The sequence below is a fragment of the Microdochium trichocladiopsis genome (assembly GCF_020744255.1).
Source record: "Microdochium trichocladiopsis strain MPI-CAGE-CH-0230 chromosome Unknown B0I36scaffold_3, whole genome shotgun sequence".
NCBI classification, from domain to species: domain Eukaryota; kingdom Fungi; phylum Ascomycota; class Sordariomycetes; order Xylariales; family Microdochiaceae; genus Microdochium; species Microdochium trichocladiopsis.
In genome coordinates this window covers 1,942,646-1,968,897 of record NW_025763546.1, presented here as the reverse complement: position 1 = coordinate 1,968,897, position 26,252 = coordinate 1,942,646, and the positions used below count along the sequence as shown (strand labels likewise).

The window sequence follows — 26,252 nt, the reverse complement described above, 5'->3', positions numbered from 1 at the left end:
GCGCCGGCAGGCAATTGTCCGTGTACAGTGCAGAGCAGTTGCGGACCCGCCCCAAGCCGCCAATAGCCTGCCCTGCTCCAAGGGGGCGCCTGCCCTACAATGCTGGACCCCTGTCGCGGCCTGTCAACGCCCATCAAACACCCAAAACGTCATCCCGCAGTAGCCCACGACAGCCTCAACATTTTGGCCCTTTTGGTTTTTCTCTGCCCGCCACGCAAAGCTACAAAGCCTCGGGCCACGCTCTTGACCAGCACCACAACTCGAGACACGCACATCCAATACCCAGCTGCCTCTAACAAACCAATTCCGTTCCCAGTCCGCGCACAGCGTCGACACATGCATGTCGCAAAAAGCCCAGCGCCTGCAGGATGAGGTGCGCTGCGCCCTTTTCTACAGCCCCGGGCCCGCTTGACTGCCCCTGTATCCGACAAAAGACTAACACATCTTCCATCTCGCAGGGCACCCGCACCCAGGTCGTAGCAGCCGGCGCCACGGCCGGTCTCATCTCCCGCTTCGTCATTGCGCCCCTCGACGTCGTCAAGATCCGCCTCCAGCTCCAGACACACTCGCTCTCCGACCCCCTAGCCGCCGCGGCAACCAACAACGCCGCAAAGGGCACTTCCGCGCCGATTTACTACAAGGGCACGCTGCGCACACTCCGACACATCGTCGAGAACGAAGGCATACGCGCGCTATGGAAAGGAAACGTCCCCGCGGAGCTCATGTACGTGAGCTATGCGGCCGTGCAGTTCACCATGTACCGACAGACCACGCTTGTGCTGCAGCGCATGAATGGTGATAACGCTGGCGGCAACAACAACCACAACACCACCTCCATCAGACTCCCAAAGGCCGCGCAGAGCTTCATCGCCGGCGCGACAGCAGGCGCCACCGCCACCGCGGCCACGTATCCGCTTGACCTGCTCCGGACACGCTTCGCCGCGCAGGTGTCGTCGCGCGCGGTGTACCCTTCGCTGCGCCACGCCGTGCTGACCATCTACCGCGACGAGGGCGGCTTCCGGGGCTTCTTCCGTGGCCTGGCTCCCGGGCTGGCGGGCATCGTGCCGTACATGGGGCTGTTCTTCGCCATGTACGAGTCGGCGCGGCCCGTCTTTGGCCAGCTGTCGTCCCACTCCTCAGTGTCCTCCTGGCTCCCTCCGGGCGTCGGGGACGCCACCGCCGGCGTGGTCGCCAGCGTGGTCGCCAAGACGGGCGTGTTCCCCCTCGACACGGTGCGCAAGCGGATACAGGTCCAGGGCCCGACCCGCGCGCTGTACGTCCACAGGGACATCCCCGAATACGAGCGCGGCATGTGGCGCACGATCCGGGCCATCGTGGCCGTCGAGGGCTTCAGGGGCCTGTACAGAGGGCTCGTGGTCAGTCTGTGCAAGGCCGCGCCCGCGAGCGCCGTGACCATGTGGACCTATGAGCGGGCGCTGAACCTGTTCATTCGATATAGCGGCGGCCAAGGGACCCAGGTCAGGGCTTTGCCATCATGAGTTTTGACTTAGCCGGTGGTGCACCAGGGGGGCTGGGGTAATCCGTTTGTGTTCTGAGCGACCGTGGTTTCGTTGTTGTTGTTGTAAGACGACGAAAAAGACGGCATGCGGCCAGTGACCATTCTGGGCCAAAACTTACGAGGTGGGAGTTTTCATTCGGGCTCCTTTGTCACTTTCAAGGTTGGGCTTTCGTGCCGCAATTGATGTAGTATCCCTTTGTTTCTTGGGGCAAGGCACACGGCGGCGTTTTCATACATCATAGAGTGCACAGCCATGAGGCTATAGACATGATTGACACAGTCTACTTGGGTTTGCTGTGCTAGTTTCATCGTTCTTCATCTCGCCGGCGTACACCCTGAACGCGTATTATTGTTTCTGATGTTCTGGTTTTGTCCGCCGACAGCTCGCGGCAACACGTAATACCTTTCTCAGCCATGAGAAAAGTCAATTGACTTATTGGCATTTCGGATAACGTGTTCTTATGCTCTGTGAAACTCTAGCATACAGGGACCGGGCTGGACAAAGGAAAATTCAAGTCGTTCTATTGGGTGTCATCAAAATCCCTCCTTTTCCAGATGTGCCTCTACCCGCCGTGGCTCTCGAAATGGTGGACGCTATTTCGACACAATGACTCGATCTATGGGGATTTCTTCTAACCTCGCCTTTGTGATTCTGTCTGTGAGCGTGGCGTAACATCCACCAGCTTCTGGCCTGGTAGATGGCGAGCTTTGGCGACGAGTATGCATTATATCGCAGAAAGCAGTCCGTCCGCAGGCTTCTCCAAACGGCAGTTCATCTTGTTTCCCCCCCAAACATGAAAGTCCCGTATCAAGAATGTGTGCTTTTCCGACTCCTGTACAGGTAGATTTACATGGATACATAATCATTAGCGCACGCGGTCGCCGCTCTATTTGCCCTTCTTGACCCAGTCCTCGACGGTGTCACGAGCAGTTGAAACCGTATCGTCGACGTACGTCTTGCCCAGGTCTGCGTGGACCTTGGCAAACCGCCATCCGCGCTGGATGCTCTCGCGGGTGCGCAGGTGCGCGTCGGCAACGACGGGGAATTTCGACTCGTATTTCCACGTGAGGTCGGAGACATTGGTCATGGTGACAGGAATCAAGGCCCAGCCAGCGCCGATGCCGAGGGCCAGCGGGACGGTTGCGCGGAGGAGGATGTTGCGATTGCGCGTGACGATGCTACCCGCCATGCCGGCGACGAGCACGTACACGAGGCCAGGCATGAGCTTCTCCCCGCTCTCCCGCGAGGGGGCCAGGGAGGCGACAGTCTCCGTGAAGGACTTTTCAAGGTGGAAGGCCTTGTCGATCGTGGAGTTGACGGCATCCTCAGACTTTGTGGCATAGTGGTACAGGAACATGCGCGCCTTGCCGATCTGGACGGCGAGGCGGTCGGTTGGCGTGGGCCCACGCCGGGATGATGTTACTGTGGTGGAGGTCTCTGAGGTGGCGGAAGGGCTGATGAGGGATGATTCAGGCCCAGACGCCTGCGGTATCGTGTGCGAGGCTGGCGAGGGAACTGGCGTGTCTGCCTTTGGCAGCTCTGGCTCGTAGTCATCGTAAATGGGCTTCCGGGAGAACTGCGGGTCAAATTCGCTGCGTCAGTCATGGCTGCTTCATTCGTGACCTCTGGGAGTCTGTTCAGAGGGACAGGAGCGAGAATGGTACGTACATCGTCCCTTGAGGGCGCCTCGGCTAGGGCGACGGCCGGAAAGGCCGCACCACTCGCAAAGGCCGCAGCGATGAAGGGCGCGGCTGCGCGCTGGAAGGAGTGTAGTCAGAAATTGAGCTGTGGATGGGCCGAGGGGGGAGGAATTGCGCTCACTCTGCGAAGAAGGACTCTGGCAGCCATGGTGCCCTCAATTGCCTGGCGATTTCGTGGGCTCGTGGGCGGAGGGAAGTGCTGGTGGATGGTGGTGTGGTCGCAGGCCAGGAGCTTCAGGCAAGTTCCAGGTTGGCACTGGGTGCAGGCCACCACCCACCCGTAGCGATGATGTCTTTCGGCTGCGGCTCTTGCCCGCCGGGATTTTTCGCAGCTAGCAGGTGCAGGTGGGCCAGGTCAACACCAGTGCTCAAGTGTACTTCCCCAACGAGTAGCGATATTGATGCATCCGCCGTAAAAACATCCAGCCGCGGTCAATATCAGGAAACTTTGCATGTGATAAGTATTCAAATGCATGTATCTTCCGTGAGATCTGGAATGCTTAGTTGCTGGCAACCTTGTCGAGCGCAAAGTGCTTCCGCTCAGCAAGCACGACCTCGTGGTCACGTACACCGTCGGAGCAGCCTCCAACCACAACCTTAATGGACGAGCCCATCTCGGATGCAGGGACAATTTCATGCCCTTACCAAGATAACCTCCATAGTCAACCTTGGCTCCTTGTGTTTCTTGAGCATCGCGACCGTCTTGAGAGCCTCGACACACAACTCCAAGGGCGTTCTTCACTCCGTTCGGTGAGGACCCCAGTGCTTCCGCATTGCCACACACGACTACTGCTCCGCCATCCGTCGACAAAGAGTGGTCCCAGACTTTCTTTCTCGCACTGCACAGCTTCTTCCTCGCACAGCTCCAGACAATGCCCAGGCCAACATGATCAAGACCGTCCGCTCTGGCCTCTGGACCTGTTCGCGGTGCCTCCGTCAATCAGCCCTGCGGCAAGCCCGACCCTCTGCTCGCCCGCCCTCCCGATGGCTCTCTGCGGTAGCAAACCCCGCGACGGTCTCCGATGCCGCTTCCGCGCCGGTCAACCATGCACCCCCTGGCGCGCGACATGACGATGTCCTCCTACGCCAGATCTTCGACTCTCCGCCGACCTTCAAGCATTTCGCTCGGCCATGGGCTCAATTGACAGGCTCGCCCAATGTCGGCCTCTTCCGAAACAAGTACCTCACCTCGCCGCAAGGCTTTCTCTCGTTCGCCGAGCTTACCATACATAAAGCACAGAGGCTGGTTGAGAAAGTGTTAGCGGCGTCGACCCTCGACGAATACAAAGCGATCGTGGGCGACCTGGACCGACTGAGCGATCTCTTGTGCCGTGTCCTCGATGTGTCTGACTTCGTTCGAGTCACACACCCTGATCAGAAGATTCAGGCGGCTGCCTCACAAGCATGGGCTTATGTCTACCAATATATGAACCAGCTCAACACAGAAACTGGCCTGAGCGACCAGCTCGGGAAGGCTTTGGACAACGCTGAGGTCATGGCCAGCTGGAACGAGGAGCAGCAGACCGTGGCGAGGCTGTTACAGCAAGACTTCCTCAAGTCCGCTGTGCACCTTCCCAAGCAGTCCCGCGATCGCTTTGTCGATTTGTCGCAAAAGATCAGCGAGCTCGGCTCCTCGTTCGTGGAAGACATGCAGCCAGAGCAGCCTTACATCGACTTCCCAAGCAGCAAGTTGCGGGGCATGGATCCGCAACTAGCTCAGAGATTCACGAGACGGGGTACCTCACGACTGCCCACGCTCTCTGCGGAGGCGTCCATGGCATTGCGGAGCGTCTATGATGACGACACTAGGAAGAGCATCTTGCATGCCACACGGACTGCCTCTAGTAGGTCGATCAAGGTCCTCGAGGGAATGCTGCGGCTGCGTGCCGAACTTGCAGATCTGTCCGGGTTTGAAAGTTACGGGCGCATGGCGCTGCACGATAAGATGATGGCCAAATCACCCGAAGCTGTACACGAGTTCCTCCTAGCCCTGTCCAAGCACAATGCGCCTCTGGTCCAAGCTGAGGTTGCAGATCTTTTGAAAGAGAAGAGCAAGAGACTGGGCTCGTCCGCGGCGGACGAGCTCCTCCCGTGGGATAAGGATTACTACATGCAGAGCATCCGCGCCGGTATGCGATCACGCGCACGGCGCGACGACTTCTTGTCGTCCTACTTTTCTCTCGGCACTGTCATGCAGGGGCTTTCGAGGCTTTTCACCCGACTCTACGGTATTCGCTTTGAGCCGAGAGACACACTCCCTGGAGAAACCTGGCACTCCGACGTTCGGCGGCTCGATGTCATTTCCGACACGGACGGCCATGTCGCTGTGTTGTACTGCGACCTGTTCTACCGCCCGGACAAGTCACCGAACCCAGCACATTTCACAGTGCGCTGCTCGAGGGAAATCTCAGCCGAGGAGATTGAGGAAGCGAGCACCTTGGGTGCACTTGACGTTGAAGGTGTGCCAAAGTTTGAGTCGGCCATCGAGGCGGCGAATGATGGTATGCATGTGTCGAAGAAGAGCGCAAATGGCGCCGTCAAGCAGCTCCCAACAATTGCCCTTATCTGCGATTTCCACCAGGAGCACAAGTCCAAGAGTGAACCGGCACTGCTCGACTACTATCAAGTGGAGACACTCTTTCACGAGATGGGACATGCCATTCACTCAGTCCTTGCACGGACTTCCATGCAGAACGTCTCCGGAACACGATGCGCCACGGACTTTGCAGAGCTGCCGTCCACACTGATGGAGCATTTCTCTGCCGACCCGTCGGTTCTTGCACTGTTCGCACGCCACTATGCGACAGACGAGCCTCTGCCGTACGAGATGGTGGCCGAGAAGTTGGCTGTCTCACAGAGATTTGAGGCTTCAGACCGGGAGAACCAGATTATCCTGGCTATGCTGGATCAGGCATACCACTCAACCGCACCGGCCGGCCTGCACTTCGACTCTACCAAAGTATACCATGACTTGCAGCGGCAGTACGGGCAGCTACCTCCAGATCCTGCTCTGACGCGCTGGCAGGGCTTTTTTGGACATCTTTTTGGATACGGCAGCACGTATTACAGCTACCTGTTTGACCAGGTTTTGTCGGAGCGGGTGTGGCGAGTGGTGTTTGCAGGCGGACAGCAGGGCGGAGCGCTGAGCCGCGAGAATGGAGAGCGACTGAAGGAGAACCTGCTGAAGTGGGGAGGAAGCCGAGACCCGTGGAGATGCCTGTCAGACGCCCTGCAAGACGAGCGGCTGGCGAATGGTGACGAGAAGGCCATGAAGGTAGTCGGCAGCTGGGGTATAAAAGACGGAGTCCACGACTGAGCCGGCAAGCCGAGCCGCGGGTGGGCTGGTTGTATGTATATTCAAGTATTCACGGGCGTGCTGTATTACGTCTCGATGATCCAGATACCCCTTGGCTCAATGACCATGAACTCGAGCCACGTTCATCCGATCCTTGGCGAGGCGCAGCAGCCGTGAGTTCCGATGGAGTATGGTTTGCGACGGGCAGCAGTGAGGGAGGAGCTCGTGGGTGGGAATCGTGGCAAGCCCAACACCGCTAGAGCAGGTGGCCCTGTGCAAGACCCGAGACATAGTTTTGTGGCAGCCGCGCTAGCGCCCGCCGCGTGGCCGTTTCTTCACCACCGCAATGCGCGGACCGAGCGGCAGGTGCCGTCCAAGGTGTAGGGCTAATTAATCTGGGCGCTGGACGCGGCAGATGCGTGGACAAGACGTCGGAGCTGGCAGCCAACGAGTGCGTGCATGCACAAGCTCAGGGCTGAGGCGTAGGCCAGATTACTCTGGGCAATACAGTAACTTCCCAAGGGTTGGCTGGGGGCAGCTGGAGCGGTGGTGGCGCCGACGGCGGCGGCTCAACAGCCGTGAAACCCATTGCATTCCGGGCCAGGGATTGCACAAAGTCAAGTCTGGGCAGGGTGCCGTGTTTCCGGGCAGCAGCAGCGAGGAGGGGTCTCCACGCGCGTTGGGGGGGCCCACGATGATTTATCTCTTTGCTAGGGGGCGTGGTTTGCTGTCCTGTGATCTCAGCTTTGATTTACATATCCTGTAAAGCATTTTGCGACTCGAGATATCCCAGGCCTGGCGAAAAGACAACCACCGAACTGACGAGAGGGCCGGAATACTGCTAGAGACCTGCCGCAGCCAGCCAGACGATAACAAGGCAGCAAAGCAACCAATCGGCCGCCGGAGCGCACACCTACCCCTGCGCTGATCGATCTCAGCCACTAAGTGCAGTACATGCAACAATGCCGTCGATAGCTGCTTTGTCGCCAACAACGACATCGACATCGACATCGACATCGGCCAACTCGACGTCACCCGCGCGCAGCACCAGCCGCCATGGCCTCTTCTTCGCCCTCCTCGGCGCCTTTGCCCTCTTGACACAGCCAGTCCTCGCGGTCACCGCACAACCACGATCGCAACCACACAATGAGGCGCCGGCGTCGCCACTGCTGCTGCACAGGCAGACCCCCGAGCTCGTAGACCAGCAGTCCGACCTCGCCATCTTCAACTACAGCTCCAACTACAACTATGCCGGCTGCTACAACGACACCAACATGCTCAACGGAAGCACCGGTGCCCACGCGCTAGACATAGTCATTTTGGGCACCGGGTTCCTCACGGCGCCCATGTGTCTCGAGTGGTGTGCGCACAACGGCACTGCGCTCCTGGGCAGACCGTACAAGTTCGCCGGGCTCGAGTACAGCCGGTACGTCAAATATTTTCCTGCGTAGATCTTAATGTCCAGGCCTCCACAAGCCAAGGCTTCTAGGGAGGAGTAGTCATGATGGCAGGACTTCTGTCCATGCGCACGCACCATTGACCCATAGGCACGAGGGCTTACACACACATGTATATACAGGGAATGCTACTGCGGCGATAACCTAAACTCGCTCGTCCGGAAGCTCGACGACAGCGCGTGCAACACCTACTGCGACGGCGACAACACGACCGCCTGTGGCGGCGCGAACAAGCTCTCCCTGTACAACATTACTGCCTCTGCGCTGCACAGCGGCGCGGGGCCGAGGATATACTTCCCCGGAGGAGGGCAGGCGGGAGCTGTGTTGGTGGTCGCGGGCGGGCTTGCCGCGCTGTTTGGCGTCTTGTGAGAGCGCTTTTCAGCTCCGGGACTGGCTGACGCGGTGATACTCTGCACGGTCAGCGACGTCAATCTGATGAACGAATGCTCCCTGTTTTTGGGTCCTGCTTAAGGCATGCCGTTTTGAGAAGCACACTATAGATACCTACGCGTTGTTGAAACTTGGTTTAGCAGGCTTGGATACTGTTTCTTTTTTTCTGAGCTGCGGGGCTGCTTCTCAGTCTATGTCTATATAATGCCATCTAATGGAAATGCATTTTCCAGCACCAGGCTTTGGGTTTTCCGACAGCAATGTATATATACCCAAGGTCCATCCGGCGTGATACGTCGTGCACTGAGATTGAACGAGTACCATATGACTGTCAAGCAAACACGACCATGACCAATCCAGCCAGGCCCAGGAGCCTTCCCTTCACAGACAGCTCGCATCCTTGGTTTCCCCCGCTCACGCACAAGCACAACCACGTACTTATTGACGACCCGCAGCCCTGGCAGCATTCGCCTCGTCCGCGCGCTGGCAACACTCCTCGATGACCTTCCAGAACAGCGGGATGTCCAGGCCCCGGGGTATCCGCACGCCCGGCTTGCCCGGCTCGAGCAGCTTCGCGACGGTCCGCCCCGTCTGGACCTTGCTGTCCTTGGCCTGGGCCTCGGCGAGCGTGCCCTCGGTGACGACGGCGAGGTCGAAGCGCTCCCGGCGCTGCGGGCCCTCCGGGGAGGCCGGGTCAAAGTCGTAAAAGGGGATCTCGGAGGCGGTGCCGATCAGCGCGATCGCGACGGCCAAGGGGTCGTGTAGGGGCGGGCCCTCGATGATGCCGAAAACGTCGCTGCGTGTTTTTGAAAAGGACACACAAGATTAGTTGGTGATTTACGCCCTTGGGACAAGCAGTTAAAGTTGAATTGTGAGAACTTACCGGTATGTTCCGGCAAAGAAGTTGAGCAGCTCGACGAGCATCGTGCGCAGGTCCGTCTTGCCCTTGATGCCGGTCGTCTTGTAGGCCTCGGCAATGTCCTCGGTCGCCTTCTTCTCCCCAGCGGCATCCGCTCCGTACAGGAGATCCGCCTGCACCTCCTGAGTGGCGAGCACGAGATGCGTCAGGTCGAGCGGGATGAGCGTCGTCTTGGCGGCCAGGACGGGGTTCCCGAAGACGACCTGCGCGGCCTCCGGGTCGATCAGGATGTTGAACTCGGCCCAGGGGGTCCAGTTGCCGATGCGCTCGACGCCGTCGACCACGCCCAGCGGCGCGGCCGTGAACTTGTTGCCAATGGCCCCGCCCATGATGCTCACGCCCGCCACATGCTCGGCCAGGTCCGGGTGGGCGAGGATCAGCGCGCCCACGTTGGTCACGGCGCCCGTGGCAATCAGCCACGCCTTACCGGCCGGCTGGGCGCGCAGGGCCGCCGCCATGGCGTCCACGGCCGAGGTGGAGGTGTCGGCCGTGGCAGCCGGCTTGGGGAGGAGGGTTGTGCCATCCAGTCCGCTCTCGCCGTGGATGTCTGTGGGCGCGTGGATCGGGGGTCTATACAGCGCCTTGGCCGCGCCCGGGTAGACTGTGATCTCCTTCTCCTTGCCGATGGCCGTGAGCACTGACAGCGCATTGTTTGTGGTCTTGTCCAGGCTGGCGTTGCCGTGGACTGTACTGATTCCCAGCAGCTCTATCTGCGGATGATATGCGGCAAGAAGAATGGCAAATGTGTCCTGGCAGCATCATTAGCTTGTGTTTTTTGTTTTTACAAATCTACTGTGCAACTGTGCGAATGCCTGCCACAACAACAAACTTTGTCATTGCCACAGGCAGACCCCCCAAGGTTCCCAGCAGCAGTCATCTGCCTGATTGCTGCTGGACCTCTTATCTCGCCCGCATATCTAGGCTACTTACATCGTGGCCAGGATCACAATCCAGCCAGAGTGGTACTCTTTCTGTCGACATGATGCGGGAGTAACCTCTGGTGAGCACGGGTGACGTTGTATTGTCTGGGGAGAGGTCTTGAGCTGTAATTGGTGCCCTGCTTTTGTGTATGAATGCAGGAAGCTCAAATGGGGGGAGTGAGGTAACGAGGCCGATACGGAGCGGCGTGTGCTCCGGCCAGACATGGGAGCGTCAAGTGGGGGAAAGGGGGGCTCCGTCCGGAAGGAAACCGGAGCCCACCCGATAACGCTCTACGTCCGCCTAAGAACGGCGGTGGTCCACCGGCGCGGCTTGCGGCGGATGCCAGCCCGAATGCAACAGGCGGACCATTCTTCGACATCATGTTCACAATAGAGCTGGTCCCGGCGGCTACTGCACCCGGATTCACCTGGAGGCATCGACAACATCCACTCGAGTGGCTGGAATGGTCTGGGGTATCATTTGGTCGCTTGTGTAGTAGTGCTCAGCCCTGAGCACCTACTGCTCCGCTCTTCGCTTCTCTACGAGTCGCATTACGTCCGCAGCATTGTTCGCATCGCCTTTCCGCTTCCTGGGACCTCGCTTGCGTTTGGAGCCCCCTCCTTTGCCGCCGCCGTGCCCCTCATCGTCCTCGCCGTCATCCCCATTGCCTCCGGACCATTTAGACAGCTTGACCTTGGTCGTGTCGTCAAAGTCCGCCTCATCCTCAAATCGGCTCGTGCCAAAGCCCATGTCCATGTCTTCGGCATCACGGTCGTTATTCTGCAGCATCTTACGGTGCCGCTCTTCTCTGGCGCGAGCCTCTTCATCATTCTCGCCATCTCCCGCTGCCCTCATTGGATTCATCGCTGCTGCTTTCTTCAGTGCTGCTTGAATCGCCGGATCCGACATAGATGGTGCTTTGAGCTTCTCTTCAGAGACCAGTGCCGTCTTCGAGTCCTTGAAGTAGTTCCGAGAGGCTGTAGTAGATACAGGTACCGGTGGCGGCCCCATTGCATCGCCCTTGGTCGGCTCGTCCCCTGTCTTTTCAGGATTCTCACTTTCGTCGTCGTCTGAATCGCTACCCAAATCTGCGAGAGGGTCATAGTCGTCACCTACTCCGGCGAAAATGTCGTCGTCTTCTTCTTCCTCCTCCTTTGCTTGAGCTTCGGCCAACTTTTGTTTATAGTACTCCGGGACTTCCATCCCCAGGGGCTTTGCGTCCTTGTCGGGCATCAATATATCCTTGGGCCTCCCTGCTGTGTTCTCTTCGGCAGCCTCTGTGACTTGCAACTTTCGTACTTTTCGCTTCTCATTGCCGTCTTCGTCGACTATAATCAGCACCTCCCGCCCCTGGCTGTCGCGCTCGATTCTCGACCCCGGAGTCTTGGCGCCAAACTTTCTGAATTTTGTGCCAAGTATGCTTTCTTTCGCCTTGGCTTCTCTAGCCGCTTTCATCTCAGCCAACAGCTGATCGCGTGTTCGTTTGCCTCCAGGGCGAGCCGCAGCCACTTGTCCCTTTTTCGAGGCTTTTTCTCGAGCGACTGCTGATATTGCCGACTGCTCTAATTCCTCAAAGGCGTCATCGACGTTCTCGCTAGGCGGCTGCTCTGCGGTGTCTTCTTTCTTCGGTGCCTCCCACACATCTTCGCCCCGACGAACTCTCTCCAGCAGCTCAAAGTCCAACCCTTTCACTAGATGGGTGCTCGAGAGATCTCCACCTGCGATCTGCGCCCTCAGTTTCTCAAAAGTTTGTTGATCAATTTCCTCCTTCCTCAAGGATTCTTCCAAGGCTCTGAGTCTTTGCTCTCGATCGTCGTCTTCGGAATTTGTGGTGGCGTGACGCGCTTGCGCTCGATCCGTATAGCCAGATGCCAGTTTGACTCCTCTTGGATCGTAGGATCTCGACTTTTTGTCACCTGGCTTGCCATGTTCACCACGCTGTCGTTCAGCGAGCTGTCGCGCAAAATCACTCTTTCCGATCCCCGCAACGGAACGACTATATATGAGGCTCTTGTCAGTGAGTCTTCTAAAGGCAACGGAACAAGTTCTGGCGGGCGACCTACGGAGTCATGGGTATGCTGGAACGCTGCCGGGAACCCAGAGCCGTGACAGTAGTTGGTGAGGCAGAGGCACCTGCCGAAGCCTTACCGCCATCTTTTGGGGTACTGGAGGAGACCAGGCGCCGGAATTGTTCGTTGTTCATCGCTGGCCGTCTCCTTGCTTGGGCGGATCGTGGATGAACGCAGTAGCGTTGAATGGGTTCTGAAAACGCCAGGACCAACACCCATCCACGGAGCTTCAGGACTGCGACAAGGGTATCTTGATGGGGTATAAGCCAATCAGAAGCTGTCGCGCGATAACGATAAGCTCTTGGATGGCTAGAAGTCACGGGATGACGTGTGGTGGATGTACCCGAGGTTCGCGTTAAGTGTCCGCATGCCCCACTGTCGGGAACGCGACATCACCAGCGGCACACACCTCTCACCACAAACCCCAATCTTCGACCATTCAACTGAGCTGGGAACAATGTCAGCTCTGGCGTGATATGGTACCCTGGACCCTTTGATCAACTCTGGATCTGCCTAGCTACCGTCTGCGCTTCACCATGCGCCTTCCCAGCTACATCCCCAACGGGCGTGGACGAATCTTCATTGGAACAGGGAACGCTCTTGATTGAGTTCAACTCACAACGTCGTAATGAATAGTCGCCTTGATAAAAACTCTACCGCTGTCAGGAAGCGCATAGAAGAGCACCACTTTGACGATGAGCATGGCGAGGAATATGAAGCCAGCGCCTTTGGCGGTTTTCCAGAATACTTCCGCCGCAAGAAGATCAAGCTGCAGAATCTCGACTCCGAGCTGAGGGCGGCATCCGCGGACAAGCCAAAAATCTTCAAGGGCGTGGTGGCGCATGTCACAGGCTATACTCAACCACCACTCCACGTGCTCCATCATGATCTCGTGTCACATGGAGCAGGTTTCATCCAGTATCTGGACGGGAAGACCATGGCGACACACATCATCGCCTCCAGCCTCCCCCCCAAGAAGTCAGTCGAGTTCAACAAGTACCGCATAGTCAAACCCGCCTGGGTCACCGACTCGATAAAGGCGGGAAAGCTGCTTCCATGGAACGACTACCGAGTTCTTGATGAGGGCGCGCGACAGAAAACCCTGAAGTTCGATGATGGGAGCCTGTCGACACAATCTCGTTCACAGCAGACTCCCGCGAGATACAGGGAACAGACCGACAATAGTTTCTACACAAGCCAGCTGCGCACTTTTGCGGAGGCCATCGATGGGAAATCTAGCGATAATGACAAGATCACGGCACATTCCCCACGCACTTCAGCCATCGCCAGTTCAGATGACTGGGGCGGTCCACCTCAAGCACCTGCAAAGAAAGTAACGCCTGTGCAACCGCTGGGCGAGAGCGAACGCGCGGAAGACTCGGTTGCCGCAACGGATAACCACGACCGGACCCCTGACTTCCGAACCGAAGCAGACTCCAAGCGTGATGCCAGCAGTGCACCCGTCGCACCAGCGGACCAGATGACATCTGAGGAACACAATGCAATGCTTCTTCAGGATCCGCACATGAGGAAGTCTTCTACGGCAAACCCGGCCTTCCTGCAGCAGTACTATTCCGAGAGTCGACTTCACCACTTGTCCTCGTGGAAAGCCGACCTCAAGTCTCGTATGCAGAAATTGGCTGCCGAAAAGGGACTTGGGGCGAAAGTCGGGAAGCGGAAACCTGGCTCCCGACGGTACGTCCTGCACGTTGATTTTGACAGCTTTTTCTGCGCTGTCTCACTGAAGCGTGCCCCGGAGTTTGCGGACAAGCCGGCCGTTGTAGCGCACGGGAACGGCAGTGGCTCCGAAATAGCAAGCTGCAACTATCCGGCCAGAAAATTCGGAGTAAAGAACGGCATGTGGATGAAAAGGGCAAAGGAATTGTGCCCGGATCTCAAAGTACTTCCATACGATTTTCCAGCTTATGAAGAGGCAAGCGCGCTATTCTATGAATGTATACTGGAGACAGGAGGGGTCGTCCAGAGTGTTAGCATCGATGAGGCTCTCGTCGATGTAACATCGGTGATCCTGGCCGCTTGCGGTTCTGACGGCACGGGCGTGGACGAGGGGAGCATCTGGCGCGAGCAGGATAAAGCTGACGAGATCGCCGCATCTCTAAGAACGAGAATCAAAGCAAAGACGGCGTGCGAGGTTTCCGTTGGCGTAGGCAGTAATATCCTGCTTGCTAAAGTGGCGCTACGAAAGGCGAAACCCGCGGGACAGTATCAGATCAAGCCGGACGAGGTCCTGACCATTCTTGGAGGGCTTAAAGTCGATGACCTACCTGGTGTTGCCTACAGCATTGCAGGCAAGTTGGAAGAGATCGGCATCAAATTCGTCGACGACATTCGTCAAACCTCGAAAGAGCGTCTTATCGGCACTCTGGGCCCAAAAACTGGCGAGAAGCTCTGGGAATATGCACGGGGCATAGACAGGGTCGAAGTTGGCGATCAGGTGGTCCGGAAGTCCGTCTCGGCGGAAGTCAACTGGGGCATCCGCTTCATCAACCAGGAGGAAGCCGAGGAGTTTGTCTACAATCTGTGCAAGGAGCTCGAAAAACGGCTTGTCAATGAGCAGGTGAAAGGCAAACAGCTCACTATGAAGATCATGCGACGATCACTGGATGCACCTCTCGATCCGCCCAAGCATCTTGGACATGGCAAGTGCGACACATTCAATAAAAGCACATTATTCGGCGTTGCTACTCATGATTATCGGATTCTTGGGAAAGAGGCCGTGTCCATCCTGAGATCCTACAAGTTTAGTCCTGGCGATCTTCGAGGCCTGGGAGTCCAGTTGACCAAGCTCGAGCCTATCAAAGCCATGATGCATGGAGCCGACAGCAGCCAGAAAAAGCTCAATTTCGGCACTTTCCGCACGCCGGCCGTGCCGAAGCGAGCTGATGAGGAACAAATACAGGACATTAACAACGACCGTGTTCCAAGCCTGTCTCCGAGCCGAGCTGCAGCACAAGATCCCATACAAGATGGACCAATCACGCCCAAAAAGCCGAAAGGGCATCCTGCATTACAGTTTGTCAAAGCAAGGGGAGAAGATCTCAAAGCCAACACGCCACTGAATCTTGGAGGCACGCAATTCATCATCCCTACTAATCCAGATCCAGCTGTGCTAGCGGAGCTTCCGCAAGACATACGAAGTCGGCTACTTGCTCAACATGACCGTGCCTCCAGGTCTCGAGAGGCTACACCCGCCGCCGAGTCTGGAGCGAGTACGTCCCTCACAACATTCCGGGTGCCAGATGGTCTCGACCCGGAAGTTTTCCACGCGCTTCCAGACGACATGAAAGCGGAAGTGCTAGCCTCATATGCTCGAGAAAACCAGCCTAACTCCCGGCCCCAGTCTCCCAGAAAGGATCGACTGATTACTACCACCAAGAAGACGACGCCAACCAAACGTCGTGTTCCTGGGCTCTTCGCACGCACAAAGGAAAGGCAGGCTGATGCGTCAGCAAGGGTCGTGCAGACAAGCTTGTTCGCAAATAGGCCAAGCAACGGAGAATCTCTGTTTGGGATAGACGACGTAGAAGAGTTGGACCCAGAGATCCTGGCTGCTTTACCTGCAGATGTGCGCAAAGAGGTCATTGCCGAGCACCGGCGCAAGAAAGCCCAGCGCTCTGGATTAGATCTCAAAATCAACCAGAGAAAGCTGCAAGACATAGACGGCATGGATGATGCTCTGCAAGGGGGCCAGATGAGACTGCACTTTCCAGCTCGGCCTACCAAGGTGGCTTTTACTAGCGGAGGCCTCAAAACTCTCGTTGAGATTCGCGACATGCTGACCGTCTGGTTCAACGAGACACAGGCCGATGGACCACACCAACGGGATGTCGAAATGTTGGAAAAGTACCTCGTCAAGGTCGTTCTGGAGGAAAAGGACATGGGAAAAGCGGTCAAGCTCGTTAAGTGGCTCGATTTCTTGGCGGATGACAGCGAAGATGTCGCTGCCAAGGGCAGGGGGGTTTGGATGCAAGTTGTACAGAAACTCAGGACAGACCTGGACACTGCCATGAAGTGTAGGGGCCTGGGTTCCCTGAACTGGTCATGATTCTGGCATTCTACGTTGTATCTGTTGTTGCTATTCTGGCGAACAGACAAGATATTCTAATAGCGCATTCCAGATGTCTAGTAATGACAATGTCATTAGCAGCTTGGAGAAATGTCCATACGTACATGATTCCGCCCTGGCCTACATCACGGCCAGCTCAATCGCGGAGTATGTCGACCACATGCTCTCTGCATGCCACAAAGGGCGCGAGGTGAGGCGTTGTTGCTTGATCCCGCGCCGGAGCGTTCTTGGACACGTAAAACACCGACTTACAGCCAAAATCAGAGCTCCCTGGTGCCATATACAGAATCTCCAAGCACAACCTGGCTTGTGCTCAAGAGCTTGCCCACGTCGACGTGCCGCATACTGGTCTTCCGCTCCAATAGGGCGATATTTGGTTTGGGCAGGTGCTGCCGAACACAGATCATTGGTGGGCAGACGTGGCAACGAAGTGCTGCGGAGCTCAAAGAATACTTGCTTTGGTCGAGACCTCAAAAAGGTTTTCGATGATCAGCCGTCCTTGGGCTTCTCTGCAAGATCACCGTCCGTGCTTGTTGTTGGCTCTCCTTCGGCATCAAAGCCCAAAGCAGCCAGTTCTCTCACGAGCTCGTTAATCTTGATGACCTTGGCAATCTGCTCGGGCAACAGGGCCTCGCCGCCTTCCTTCTTGTCCTTGAGGTCTCTCGCCTGCTTGAGCTTTTTGCGCAGATTCCGAGCCTTCTTCTCCCTCTCGACTTCGGGGTCGACCTCTTCTGCCTGGACGGCCTTTGAATCTGCGGCAGGAGCAGCCTCGGGTTGGTCCGACTCTTTGGCCTTCTTGCGTGCCTCGCGGCGCTTGGCATTCTTATTGCTGGCCGCGGAGGCGGCAGGAGTCTCTGCAGGCTGTGCCTTCTTGAGCCCTTCGGCGCCAATGACACCACCCGTCTTGCCACGGTTGCGAAAGCCCTCGGCGGTCCGGTTCTTGTAAAGCTCGACATCCTCTGGGGGCCTGTAGCCCGGGCGGATCTTGATCGCCTTGCGAGTGCTTCCGTCTGCGCGTACGGACTCGGGAATGTGTCGATCGCCGCTCGTCTCGTCGGTGACGATGCCGGATTTTGTGGGTTCGGAGGGCATGCTGGGCAAGAGTAGTCTGCAGAGCAATGCACTGTCTGGTGAAAGCGGCGAAATGAATGTGGATGGGAGTCGAGGTGGCTCTGTAGCGGTGCAGAGCACACAGCTCCAGGTCTAGCCCAGCATGCAAAGCTCGGAATGCTGCCACTTTAGAAATCGTGGGTTGAGCCGAGACGAACGCTCAAAGTGGAGGCTCGGAGGGGTGTAAAAGGCTTAGCTAAGTCAGTTGCGCCTGCAAAGCGGCTCTGGAGGGCTGCCGCTCTAGAAAATATGGGTCAAAGTGACGCTTGAGCCAATTGAAACACCGTCAATTCCAAGGCCTGCCGTGGCCATCGCCAGTTCTTCCCGATCCATCGAGTCGACGTCGAACCCGTCAAAAGCTACGCTTCCGCACCATCCCGACCGCATCACCGCGCCCCATCAATCGAGGCTTACTGTAGGACCACACTCGGTGCCCGCTGTCAAGAAGATTATTCGCAATGGTGAGTGCCTCCCATCGGCGTAGAGCGATGTGGATTGATCGGTACTAATCGCGCAATTCTGCAGGCCCCCATCTACAAGCAAGTTTACCCCAAACCCGGAACCGACGTATCGCAGCGACGACATGAAAGCGGCATGATCATACGAGCAGTCTCCCGGGCACACGTAACTAACATCGTGGGCGAAACAGCACCTTCTTCCGCCGTAACTGGCAAATGCTCGGCCTCGTCTTCGGCTCGGCCTTCGTCTTCGAGATGTGCGTATTTGCGACCAACTAAGCGGGATCCCAATCGACCGGATACTCGCACCGCTCACGAGCTCAGCATACTGATGGTCGGAAACAGTGCTTATGACAACGGCATGAACAAGGTCTGGGACAACTTGAACCGCGGCGTAAGTTCATCCCCAGAAAGCACCAGTCATGCTCTCGAGCATGGATCTTGATTGTCAAGACGTATCAGCTAATGCGATCACAGCGTCAATGGAAGGACATCAGACACAAGTACGTCGAGGCCGCTGAGGAGGAGGAATAGATACGACGAGGACGATTACAAGGACGAAGAGTCAACTTTTGCTCGATGCTGGGCGACAATGAGCAGCCAGCGGTCGGCGAAGCTGTACACTTGTACATTATAGAGATGGAGAAAAGCCAATATTAAGAGATCAACCCGTACCCTGGTCCAGAGCACAACAAGCCACGACTGTGACCGGGACACGACCACAGCCATCGTGTACATACACTGCGATGAGTACCACAGACCTTTCTTGGTGTTTCCGAGGGTGCAATAAAAACATCCACGAGATCAGCATGTCCAGGTTCTAGGATGTGCGAATGTGGTCACTTTCTCGCGGCTCAACAGTGCGATGCATGGCGCAGGACTTCATGAGCTCGCCATTGTGATGGTATCTAGATAGTCTCTTTCGTAAATTGGAACAGAACAGGCTGATTTCGGTCGTCTACTGAGTGGTTCAGTCGCCTCCAGTCACATAGGTAAGGTACCTGTATATAACGAACTGGCACGGAAGAGGAGACATGAAAGGCCGGGTTGTCATACAAGAGCCGTTCAAGCTGCGGAACAAACAAGCGACTTCCCCTTGTATCACCGGCCTCGCTGGCTCATATAGTAGAAAACTTCCCTTGCCCCGAAGGATTTACAGCACTGCTCAAATAGGTCAAGGAATCCAATGGGAGTGGGCAGCTTCAGTGATGCGATCAGTCATTTAAGCCCATTTGCAGCTTAGTCACGTTGAATTGTGATGTGATGCGTGCAGCACGTATGCGGACCCGTCATAGTCCCTTGCCCACCCCGCGCTCCACCACCCGATGGTCCAGGACATACAAAGACACACGCTCAACACTATATTTTTTGAGCAGTTGTGAAAGACCCAGAAACTCATTCTCCAAGGAGGAGGTCTGCTTGTCTTCTGCTTCTTCTCGAATCACAAACTTGCCTTCGCGAGCAATTCAACAGGCAATACTTCCAGCTGCTTCTCCCGAGCCCCACCTTCATAAGTCGACGAGCGTCGTGAGCTGTTGCCTGCACCCGAAGTCGCTCGACAAACGAGAAAGACCTCGACCTCTTGATAGCTACAGAATGATCGCCGAAAGTCTGTAACAATGGAGGCCACGATGACGACACAGGAGCTCCAGCTCTGTCAGCATTTGATAGAGCTGCCTCGACAGCACAGCTACCGCTACACCGATGGCGCATGTCGCGACCTCCTCTACAACTTGTTCTGGTCGATGGCAGGTGGGAAGCCAGAATATATGCGACTATTCTTTCCTGACGGGAAGCTCTCACCAAAGGGGATTCTCAAGCTGCGCGACGCCCAGGGTGCCGTGGATGGAGCGGAATACACAGAGGCTGCTCGTGGCAAGGCGTGCGGCCACATCTTTAGGGCAGGCGAGGTCACTTACGGCTGCCGAACCTGCAGCACTGACGAGACCTGCTGCCTGTGCAGCAAGTGTTTCGAGGCGACAGATCATACGGGCCACATGGTACGGATATCCATCTCGCCTGGGAATAGCGGATGCTGTGACTGCGGAGATCCGGAAGCATGGAAGACACCGATGTTTTGCACCATACACAGCCTCCGCGAGGACCAGCGCTCCAAAGGCAAAGAGAAGGAGACGCCTGCACTGCCGCAGGATCTCGTCGACAACATTCGCATGACGATATCCCGTGTCCTCGACTTCATCTGCGACGTCATATCCTGCGCTCCCGAACAGTTGCGACAACCCAAATCCAGAGAATCGATCGAACGAGATGAACGGCAATCGCGGCTCTCATCATCCTACTGTGGTGGCGACACGGAATCACCTGGGGAGTTTGCGCTATTGCTTTGGAACGATGAGAAACACACAGTCACAGAGGTGCAAGAACAGGTCGCCCGCGCCTGCAGCACGACATCAGAAGATGGATATAACGCTGCTGTAGAGACCGACACCATCGGCAGAAGCATTCTCAAATACGACAGTAACATCGACAACTTGCTGTATTGCGCGACCGTTCTTGAGCAAATTAAGATCACTGTCACCATACGGTCCTCTCGCGACACATTCCGTGAGCAGATGTGCGGAACGATGATCGAGTGGCTCCATGACATAGCGGGCTGTGTTGTCGGTAGCGACGAAAACATCTTGCGGACAGTCATCTGCGAAGAGCTTCTGAAGCCCTGGCGAAAGGGAAGCCCTGCGTCTCACGCTATTGCTGGCAAGGACGGCATCGAGGACGAGGAAAAGCTGGATCGTTATCACATCGATAGTCAAGCTGCAGCAATCTTCATCCGACGAGCAAGGATCATCGCGGAGGACGGAAACGGAGGGATCGACATTGACTTCGACGTTGACACCGACGACGACGACGAGCTCAACGACACGCCACCTAGTGGGGATGAAATAGATGAGGACGTCAACGATTTCGATGATGACGATGATGGTGATGAGGACGTCCTCATGCTTGATTCCAGAGGCGAAAGCTCGAATGATGTCAACATGGGCGGATGGAGCGGGGGACCGATTGGGGAGGCGCTCGAAGAAGAGGAGGCGACCATGGCCGGATATCCTCCACCGCCTCCGCCACCTGCGGCAGCGGCAGCTGTTGTTCCCCGCGTGGTTACGACACGAGACAGAGAGTTGACACCCTCGGACTCGGACACAGCCGAGCCTCTGATTGCTCCTTCGGTATATGCCAAAATCAATCTCGAGGTCCCAAAGACTCCCGGGCACTCAAAGGCCGACAAGTCCAGTCCGCCACGGCCTGGTCGCTATTGGGTTGAAACACCAGCCGCTTACGTGGAGCGAAATAACATCCACCCATATGAGGATGTGTTCCAGCGTGTACGGCTTGACTGGCTGATCCTGTTCGATTTACGAATGTGGAAAAAGGTCAGGAACGACCTCCGGTCCTTGTATATCTCTACAGTTGTGACGATACCAGAGTTCAAGCGAGTCCTAGGACTGCGGTTCTCTGCCTTGTACACGCTCCTGGCGCAATTGTATCTGATCGGCGATCGAGAGCCCGACCATTCCATCATCAATATCTCTCTGCAGATGTTGACAACCCCGTCCATCACGGCAGAAGTTGTTGAGCGTGGCAATTTCCTGACGACGCTCATGGCCATTTTGTATACGTTTTTGACAACACGCCAGGTCGGCCATCCCTGGGAGGTCTCATCTACAGGCACTCTTGGTTTCGACACGGGCTCTGTCACAAACAGGCGCATGTATCACTTCTACATGGACATGAAGTACCTGTTCGGTTCCCCCCAGGTTCAAGAACGGCTGCGGGTGGAAGACAGATATCTAATGCAGTTTCTTGACCTTGTCAAGCTGCACCAGGGTATATGTCCAAATGTCCGGGCTGTTGGCGAGCACGTTGAGTACGAAACAGACAACTGGATTGGCGCCTCATTGATGACGCGGGAGATCAACAGGCTCTGCAGGCTGATTCCCGACTCATTTCGAGGGTTGCAAGAACCCGAGTGGCCCTATGTGTCCAGAGCAATCCGCACCACCGCGAAGCAGGTCATCATCAACTCCATTGGCGCTGAAAGAGGGCGCTTCACCCAGTCGGAGATCAAGGATGAAGTCCGCTTCAAGAGTTTGAGTGACTTCGAGTTTGCTGGTGTCAGTCGTTTCGAGGTGCCCAAGTTCGTAGTCGAGGAACAGCCCATCAGTTTCCACCACGCTCTTCATTACACGCTCTCCTGGTTGATAGAGTGCGGCAAGCACATGCCGGCGTATCAGCTGAGCTCGCTCTTGAGCTTCACAGCGCAGGACCTCAAAATGAAACCACGTTCGATGGGCCGCAAGAATCTGCCCAAGCGCGACTATGCCCCTGAAGACTATCTCATGGCTGCATTTGACTACCCTCTGAGAGTTTGCGTATGGCTTTCTCAGATCAAGGCGGGCATGTGGGTGCGCAATGGAATCAGTCTTCGCCACCAAGCAGGCACTTACAGAAATATTCTCCACCGCGATGTTACACACGCACGAGACATATTCCTTCTCCAGACAGCGCTGGTTGTCTGCGACCCGAGCCGCGTCCTTGCATCTATCGTTGACCGGTTTGGAATGGACAAATGGGTCAAGGGATTGTACGAGCAGACCTCGGCTGGGCAGGATGAGACGCAGCATTTGGATGTGGTGGAAGACATGATCCATCTTCTCATCGTCCTTCTCAGTGACCGCATATCTCTGATTCCCGTTGCCGACGAGCATGAGAACCACCTCATGGCCATGCGGCGCGATTTGGCTCATGTACTCTGTTTCAAGCCACTCTCGTTCAACGAAATCTGCAACAAGCTGCCCGAGAAGCTTACTGAGCAGGACGACTTCTACCAGGTTCTCGATGAGGTAGCAACATTCAAACCACCCGAAGGTGTTTCCGACGTCGGCACTTTCGAACTCAAGACACATTACGTGGAGGACATCGATCCATACATTGCTCACTACAGCAAGAACCAGCGCGAGGAGGCTGAGAACGCCTACCGTTCACACATGGCGAAGAAGACTGGCAAGGCTATCGACGAGATAGTATTCGAGCCACATTTGCGACCTATCCCGTCAGGCGCCTTTGTCGGCCTGCCCTTGTTCACAGGCACTGGCATGTTCGCTCAAATTATCTACTACAGTCTGCTGTATCCCCTCGTCTCAGCCAAGACCACGGCATCAGTCCCGTTTACAAGAGTCGAGACATTCTTGCACGTGGTCCTGCATCTCATTCTCTTGGCTATCGATGAAGAAAAGCCCGGTTCACCCACGTGGAGTCGAGAGACTTCTTTCATTTACCAGGCCCTGACCACTCAAGGTCGTAGCAATTTCATGGCTGAAGCACCAGCTGCCAAGACCATAGTCTCGCTCCTGGAGATGATGACCTCAAAGGAGGAATTTAAGGCTTGCCACCTCAAGATTGAGCTGATACTCAAGCGGATGCGCCAGAAGCTGCCTCAGCATTTCGACGTGGCGTGTGTCCGTCTCGGGATTCCTGTCGACCGAATCGACACCGCTTCGCCGGCCAGCGCGCAGAACGCGGAGGAGGAGCGTGAGCGCAAGAAGCAAGCCGCCATGGCGCGGCAGGCCCGGGTCATGGCTCAATTCCAGCAGCAACAAAAGAGCTTCCTTGAGAGCCAAGGTGACGTTGACTGGGGTGACGAGGAGTTGGATGCTGCCGAGGATGAGGAGCCTAGCGAGGAGCGCAAGAATTTCTGGAAATATCCAAAAGGCACGTGCATTCTCTGTCAGGAGGACGCGGACGATGGACGCCTATATGGCACTTTTGCCCTATTCACACAGAGCAAGATCATGCGGCAGACCGACTTCCAGGACCCTGATTTCGTCAGAGATGCTGCCAACACACCCATCAACCTTGACCGTTCTGCCGAAGACATCCGCCCCTTTGGTCTGGCACACGAGAACCGGGACATGGTAGAAAAGATCAACGCTGCTGGTGAGCCATTCTTGGCTGAAAGACAAGGCGTGGGGAAGGGTTTTCCAGCACAGCTGTGTCGCTCTGGCCCAGTAGCTGTCGGCTGCGGACACATCATGCACTATAGCTGTTTCGACATGTATGGCGATGCTACAGTCCGCCGGCATGGTCACCAGATTGCGCGACATCATCCCGAGTCTCTCGATCGTCTCGAGTTCGTTTGTCCCCTTTGCAAGGCGCTTGGTAATGCCTTCCTTCCTATTCCGTGGGAAGGGAAGGAAGAGTGCTACCCTGGATGTTTGCAGACGGAAACGGAGTTTTCTTCGTTCATCGACGAGAATATCGCGTCAGAGCATTTCAACGACTCTGATGCGCAAACTCTCAACGAGGAAGCCCAGGCGGCATTTGCAAACTATGTGCGGCTTCGCATGCCCGAAAGGTTACAAGAAGGCACAAATCAGCTCGTCATGGATTCCTGGCGACCCGAACCTCGATCTCCTTCGTCGAGCGTCGCGTACAGTGCTTTTAGTGATGCCTTTTCCGTTGCGACACCGGAGTCGAGTGTGCGTTCCAGGTCGCCATCTGGGTCTCACGCTGGAGACAAGGATCTCATGGCAGTGTATCGAAGACTGCGCGAGACCCTCCACCAGAACAAGCTTACGCCGAAAATCAATACCGAGACGAAAGAGGACGATCTGTATGGCAGCAGTACTCTTGCGCAAGCTGTGGGCGTCTCTATTACAGCTGCCGAGATACAGCAACGAGGTGTCGAGGCCCAGTATGGCATGACCTTGCTTGATAAACTGCCTGAACACCTTCTCGTGCAGTTGCGGATTCTATCAGAGACGGTGGCTTCCTACTTGTCTATAGGCGGCCTCAGATTCTCCGGAGATAATCACATCAGTCAAGAGTTCCGCCGCGACAGCGATCTTCAGCATCGCCAGTTGTTCTCTGCCATTTACGGCATCAACAAGGATGGACCTCCGAGCGCGCTCACCAATCAGCCTTCCTTGCTCAGTCAGGACCCGTTCATCTTCCTTTGCGAGTCAGCTTTCGGCGTTGCTATCGCGAAGGACATAGAAATCATGCATCTTGTCCGACTCTGCTACCTGGCAGAGATCGTGAGGGTTGTATTTCACATGTCCCGCAATATCGCATTCGGAAAATGGGTGGAAGACATGGGGAAGCGGAACACGGACGACGCGGCTTTGGGCAATTTTGCCAATTTCTGCCACGCGATTACAATGGCAGGCATGAATGCCAGCCATGAAGCCTCTGAAGAGGCTGACGACCTTCCCAACATCGGCTTTGACCAGCCGATGCTGGAAGGGTTGGCAAACATCCAGTCTTTTGTCAAGAAGTATGCATTGGTGTTCTTGCGCAAGGTCGTTATTCTCCTCCACGTCCACTACGGAGTAGACTTCAACAGCCACACATCGACCTGCCCTGATGCGGATGAGTTGACTCGACTGACGGCTGCGCTGCGCCTGCCATCCTTTGACGAGATGTGCGCAGCTTTGACTCCCTTTGGTAGAGAATGCGGATGGTCCGCAAACACGACTGATCTGGTCCGAGGCTGGATTCGTCATCAAGTCATCTGGACCAGCACCAACCCAGAAGGCGTTGGCAGCAATGACAATGTTCAGCTGTCCAAATCTGCCTGCGTCAGCCATCCAGGTATCTTCGAGCTGGTTGGCCTTCCAAAGACGTACGACACCCTCATCGAGGAGTGCGCACGACGAAGATGTGCCAAGACCGGCAAAGATCTGGCCGACCCCGTAGTATGCCTCATGTGCGGCGAGAGCTTCTGTGGTCAGACTATGTGCTGCATGATGGAATACCGCGAAGAACCACACAAGCCGGTCATGCGGATCGGTGGTGCCCAGCAGCACATGCTGTTTAAGTGAGTACATCCTGTCTACATATTACATTCACGAAAGCACGCTTTCACGGGATTTTGCGAGCCTCGACTAATCCGGATCCCTTTTCCTTTGACACAGGTGCCAAGGCAACATCGGCCTCTTCATCAACATCCGCAAGTGCGCCATATTCTACCTGCACCGGACATCGGGCAGCTTCAGCCACGCACCATACATTGACAAGTGGGGCGAAGTCGACATTGGCCTGCGGCACGGCAGGCAGCTGTTCCTGAACCAGCGCCGATACGACACGATGCTGCGCAATCTGTGGCTTGCGCATGGCATCCCGAGCTTCATTAGCCGCAAGCTTGAGGCGGACATCAACAACGGAGGGTGGGAGACTATCTGATTGATCGCATCAGATGAGGAGACACGGAGATCGAAGCAGTGGGGGAAGAAGAGCGCAATATGCAGGGTAGATTAAGAGGAAAGACGGGCAAGGCATTTTCTCCATAAGCACAAGAGCATCGTTTCTT

The 26,252-nt window shown here is 56.2% G+C and overlaps 10 protein-coding genes across 10 annotated transcripts; 6 read left to right on the top strand and 4 right to left on the bottom strand.

Moving 5' to 3' along the window:
• Positions 1–340: 340 nt before the first annotated feature.
• B0I36DRAFT_360579 (mitochondrial carrier domain-containing protein) lies at positions 341–1,499 on the top strand (the record flags this gene model as incomplete). Its single annotated transcript, XM_046158335.1, has 2 exons — positions 341–373; positions 459–1,499. 2 exons carry the CDS (start codon positions 341–343, stop codon positions 1,497–1,499), a joined length of 1,074 nt encoding a protein of 357 aa, XP_046015257.1.
• A 907-nt stretch (positions 1,500–2,406) lies between these two features.
• B0I36DRAFT_346989 (apolipo protein O-domain-containing protein) lies at positions 2,407–3,368 on the bottom strand (the record flags this gene model as incomplete). The annotated part of the gene is made up of 2 exons (XM_046156519.1): positions 2,407–3,096; positions 3,342–3,368. 2 exons carry the CDS (start codon positions 3,366–3,368, stop codon positions 2,407–2,409), a joined length of 717 nt encoding a protein of 238 aa, XP_046015256.1.
• A 498-nt stretch (positions 3,369–3,866) lies between these two features.
• On the top strand, positions 3,867–6,849 carry B0I36DRAFT_317757 (peptidase family M3). Its single transcript, XM_046153198.1, has one exon. The coding sequence runs from the start codon at positions 4,107–4,109 to the stop codon at positions 6,534–6,536; it is 2,430 nt and encodes an 809-aa protein (XP_046015255.1). The 5' UTR covers positions 3,867–4,106; the 3' UTR covers positions 6,537–6,849.
• Positions 6,850–7,477: 628 nt separating this feature from the next.
• Positions 7,478–8,341, top strand: B0I36DRAFT_346987 (uncharacterized protein; the record flags this gene model as incomplete). Its single annotated transcript, XM_046156518.1, has 2 exons — positions 7,478–7,941; positions 8,095–8,341. The coding sequence occupies 2 exons, from the start codon at positions 7,478–7,480 to the stop codon at positions 8,339–8,341; spliced, it is 711 nt and encodes a 236-aa protein (XP_046015254.1).
• A 459-nt stretch (positions 8,342–8,800) lies between these two features.
• On the bottom strand, positions 8,801–10,262 carry B0I36DRAFT_360575 (inosine-uridine preferring nucleoside hydrolase; the record flags this gene model as incomplete). Its single annotated transcript, XM_046158334.1, has 3 exons — positions 8,801–9,158; positions 9,246–10,030; positions 10,212–10,262. The coding sequence occupies 3 exons, from the start codon at positions 10,260–10,262 to the stop codon at positions 8,801–8,803; spliced, it is 1,194 nt and encodes a 397-aa protein (XP_046015253.1).
• A 277-nt stretch (positions 10,263–10,539) lies between these two features.
• Positions 10,540–12,460, bottom strand: B0I36DRAFT_317753 (uncharacterized protein). Its single transcript, XM_046153197.1, has 2 exons — positions 12,266–12,460; positions 10,540–12,198 (listed from the first exon to the last, which is right to left on the bottom strand). Exons 1-2 carry the CDS (start codon positions 12,403–12,405, stop codon positions 10,719–10,721), a joined length of 1,620 nt encoding a protein of 539 aa, XP_046015252.1. The 5' UTR covers positions 12,406–12,460; the 3' UTR covers positions 10,540–10,718.
• A 439-nt stretch (positions 12,461–12,899) lies between these two features.
• On the top strand, positions 12,900–16,337 carry B0I36DRAFT_372809 (impB/mucB/samB family protein; the record flags this gene model as incomplete). The annotated part of the gene is given in 2 exon segments (XM_046160145.1): positions 12,900–15,763; positions 15,776–16,337. 2 exon segments carry the CDS (start codon positions 12,900–12,902, stop codon positions 16,335–16,337), a joined length of 3,426 nt encoding a protein of 1,141 aa, XP_046015251.1.
• A 510-nt stretch (positions 16,338–16,847) lies between these two features.
• On the bottom strand, positions 16,848–17,450 carry B0I36DRAFT_360572 (uncharacterized protein; the record flags this gene model as incomplete). The annotated part of the gene is made up of 1 exon (XM_046158333.1): positions 16,848–17,450. One exon carries the CDS (start codon positions 17,448–17,450, stop codon positions 16,848–16,850), a length of 603 nt encoding a protein of 200 aa, XP_046015250.1.
• Positions 17,451–17,956: 506 nt separating this feature from the next.
• On the top strand, positions 17,957–18,460 carry B0I36DRAFT_360571 (cytochrome b-c1 complex subunit 9; the record flags this gene model as incomplete). Its single annotated transcript, XM_046158332.1, has 4 exons — positions 17,957–17,970; positions 18,118–18,183; positions 18,272–18,320; positions 18,404–18,460. The coding sequence occupies 4 exons, from the start codon at positions 17,957–17,959 to the stop codon at positions 18,458–18,460; spliced, it is 186 nt and encodes a 61-aa protein (XP_046015249.1).
• A 1,085-nt stretch (positions 18,461–19,545) lies between these two features.
• Positions 19,546–26,125, top strand: B0I36DRAFT_239338 (uncharacterized protein; the record flags this gene model as incomplete). Its single annotated transcript, XM_046149686.1, has 2 exons — positions 19,546–25,760; positions 25,858–26,125. 2 exons carry the CDS (start codon positions 19,546–19,548, stop codon positions 26,123–26,125), a joined length of 6,483 nt encoding a protein of 2,160 aa, XP_046015248.1.
• Positions 26,126–26,252: the final 127 nt, after the last annotated feature.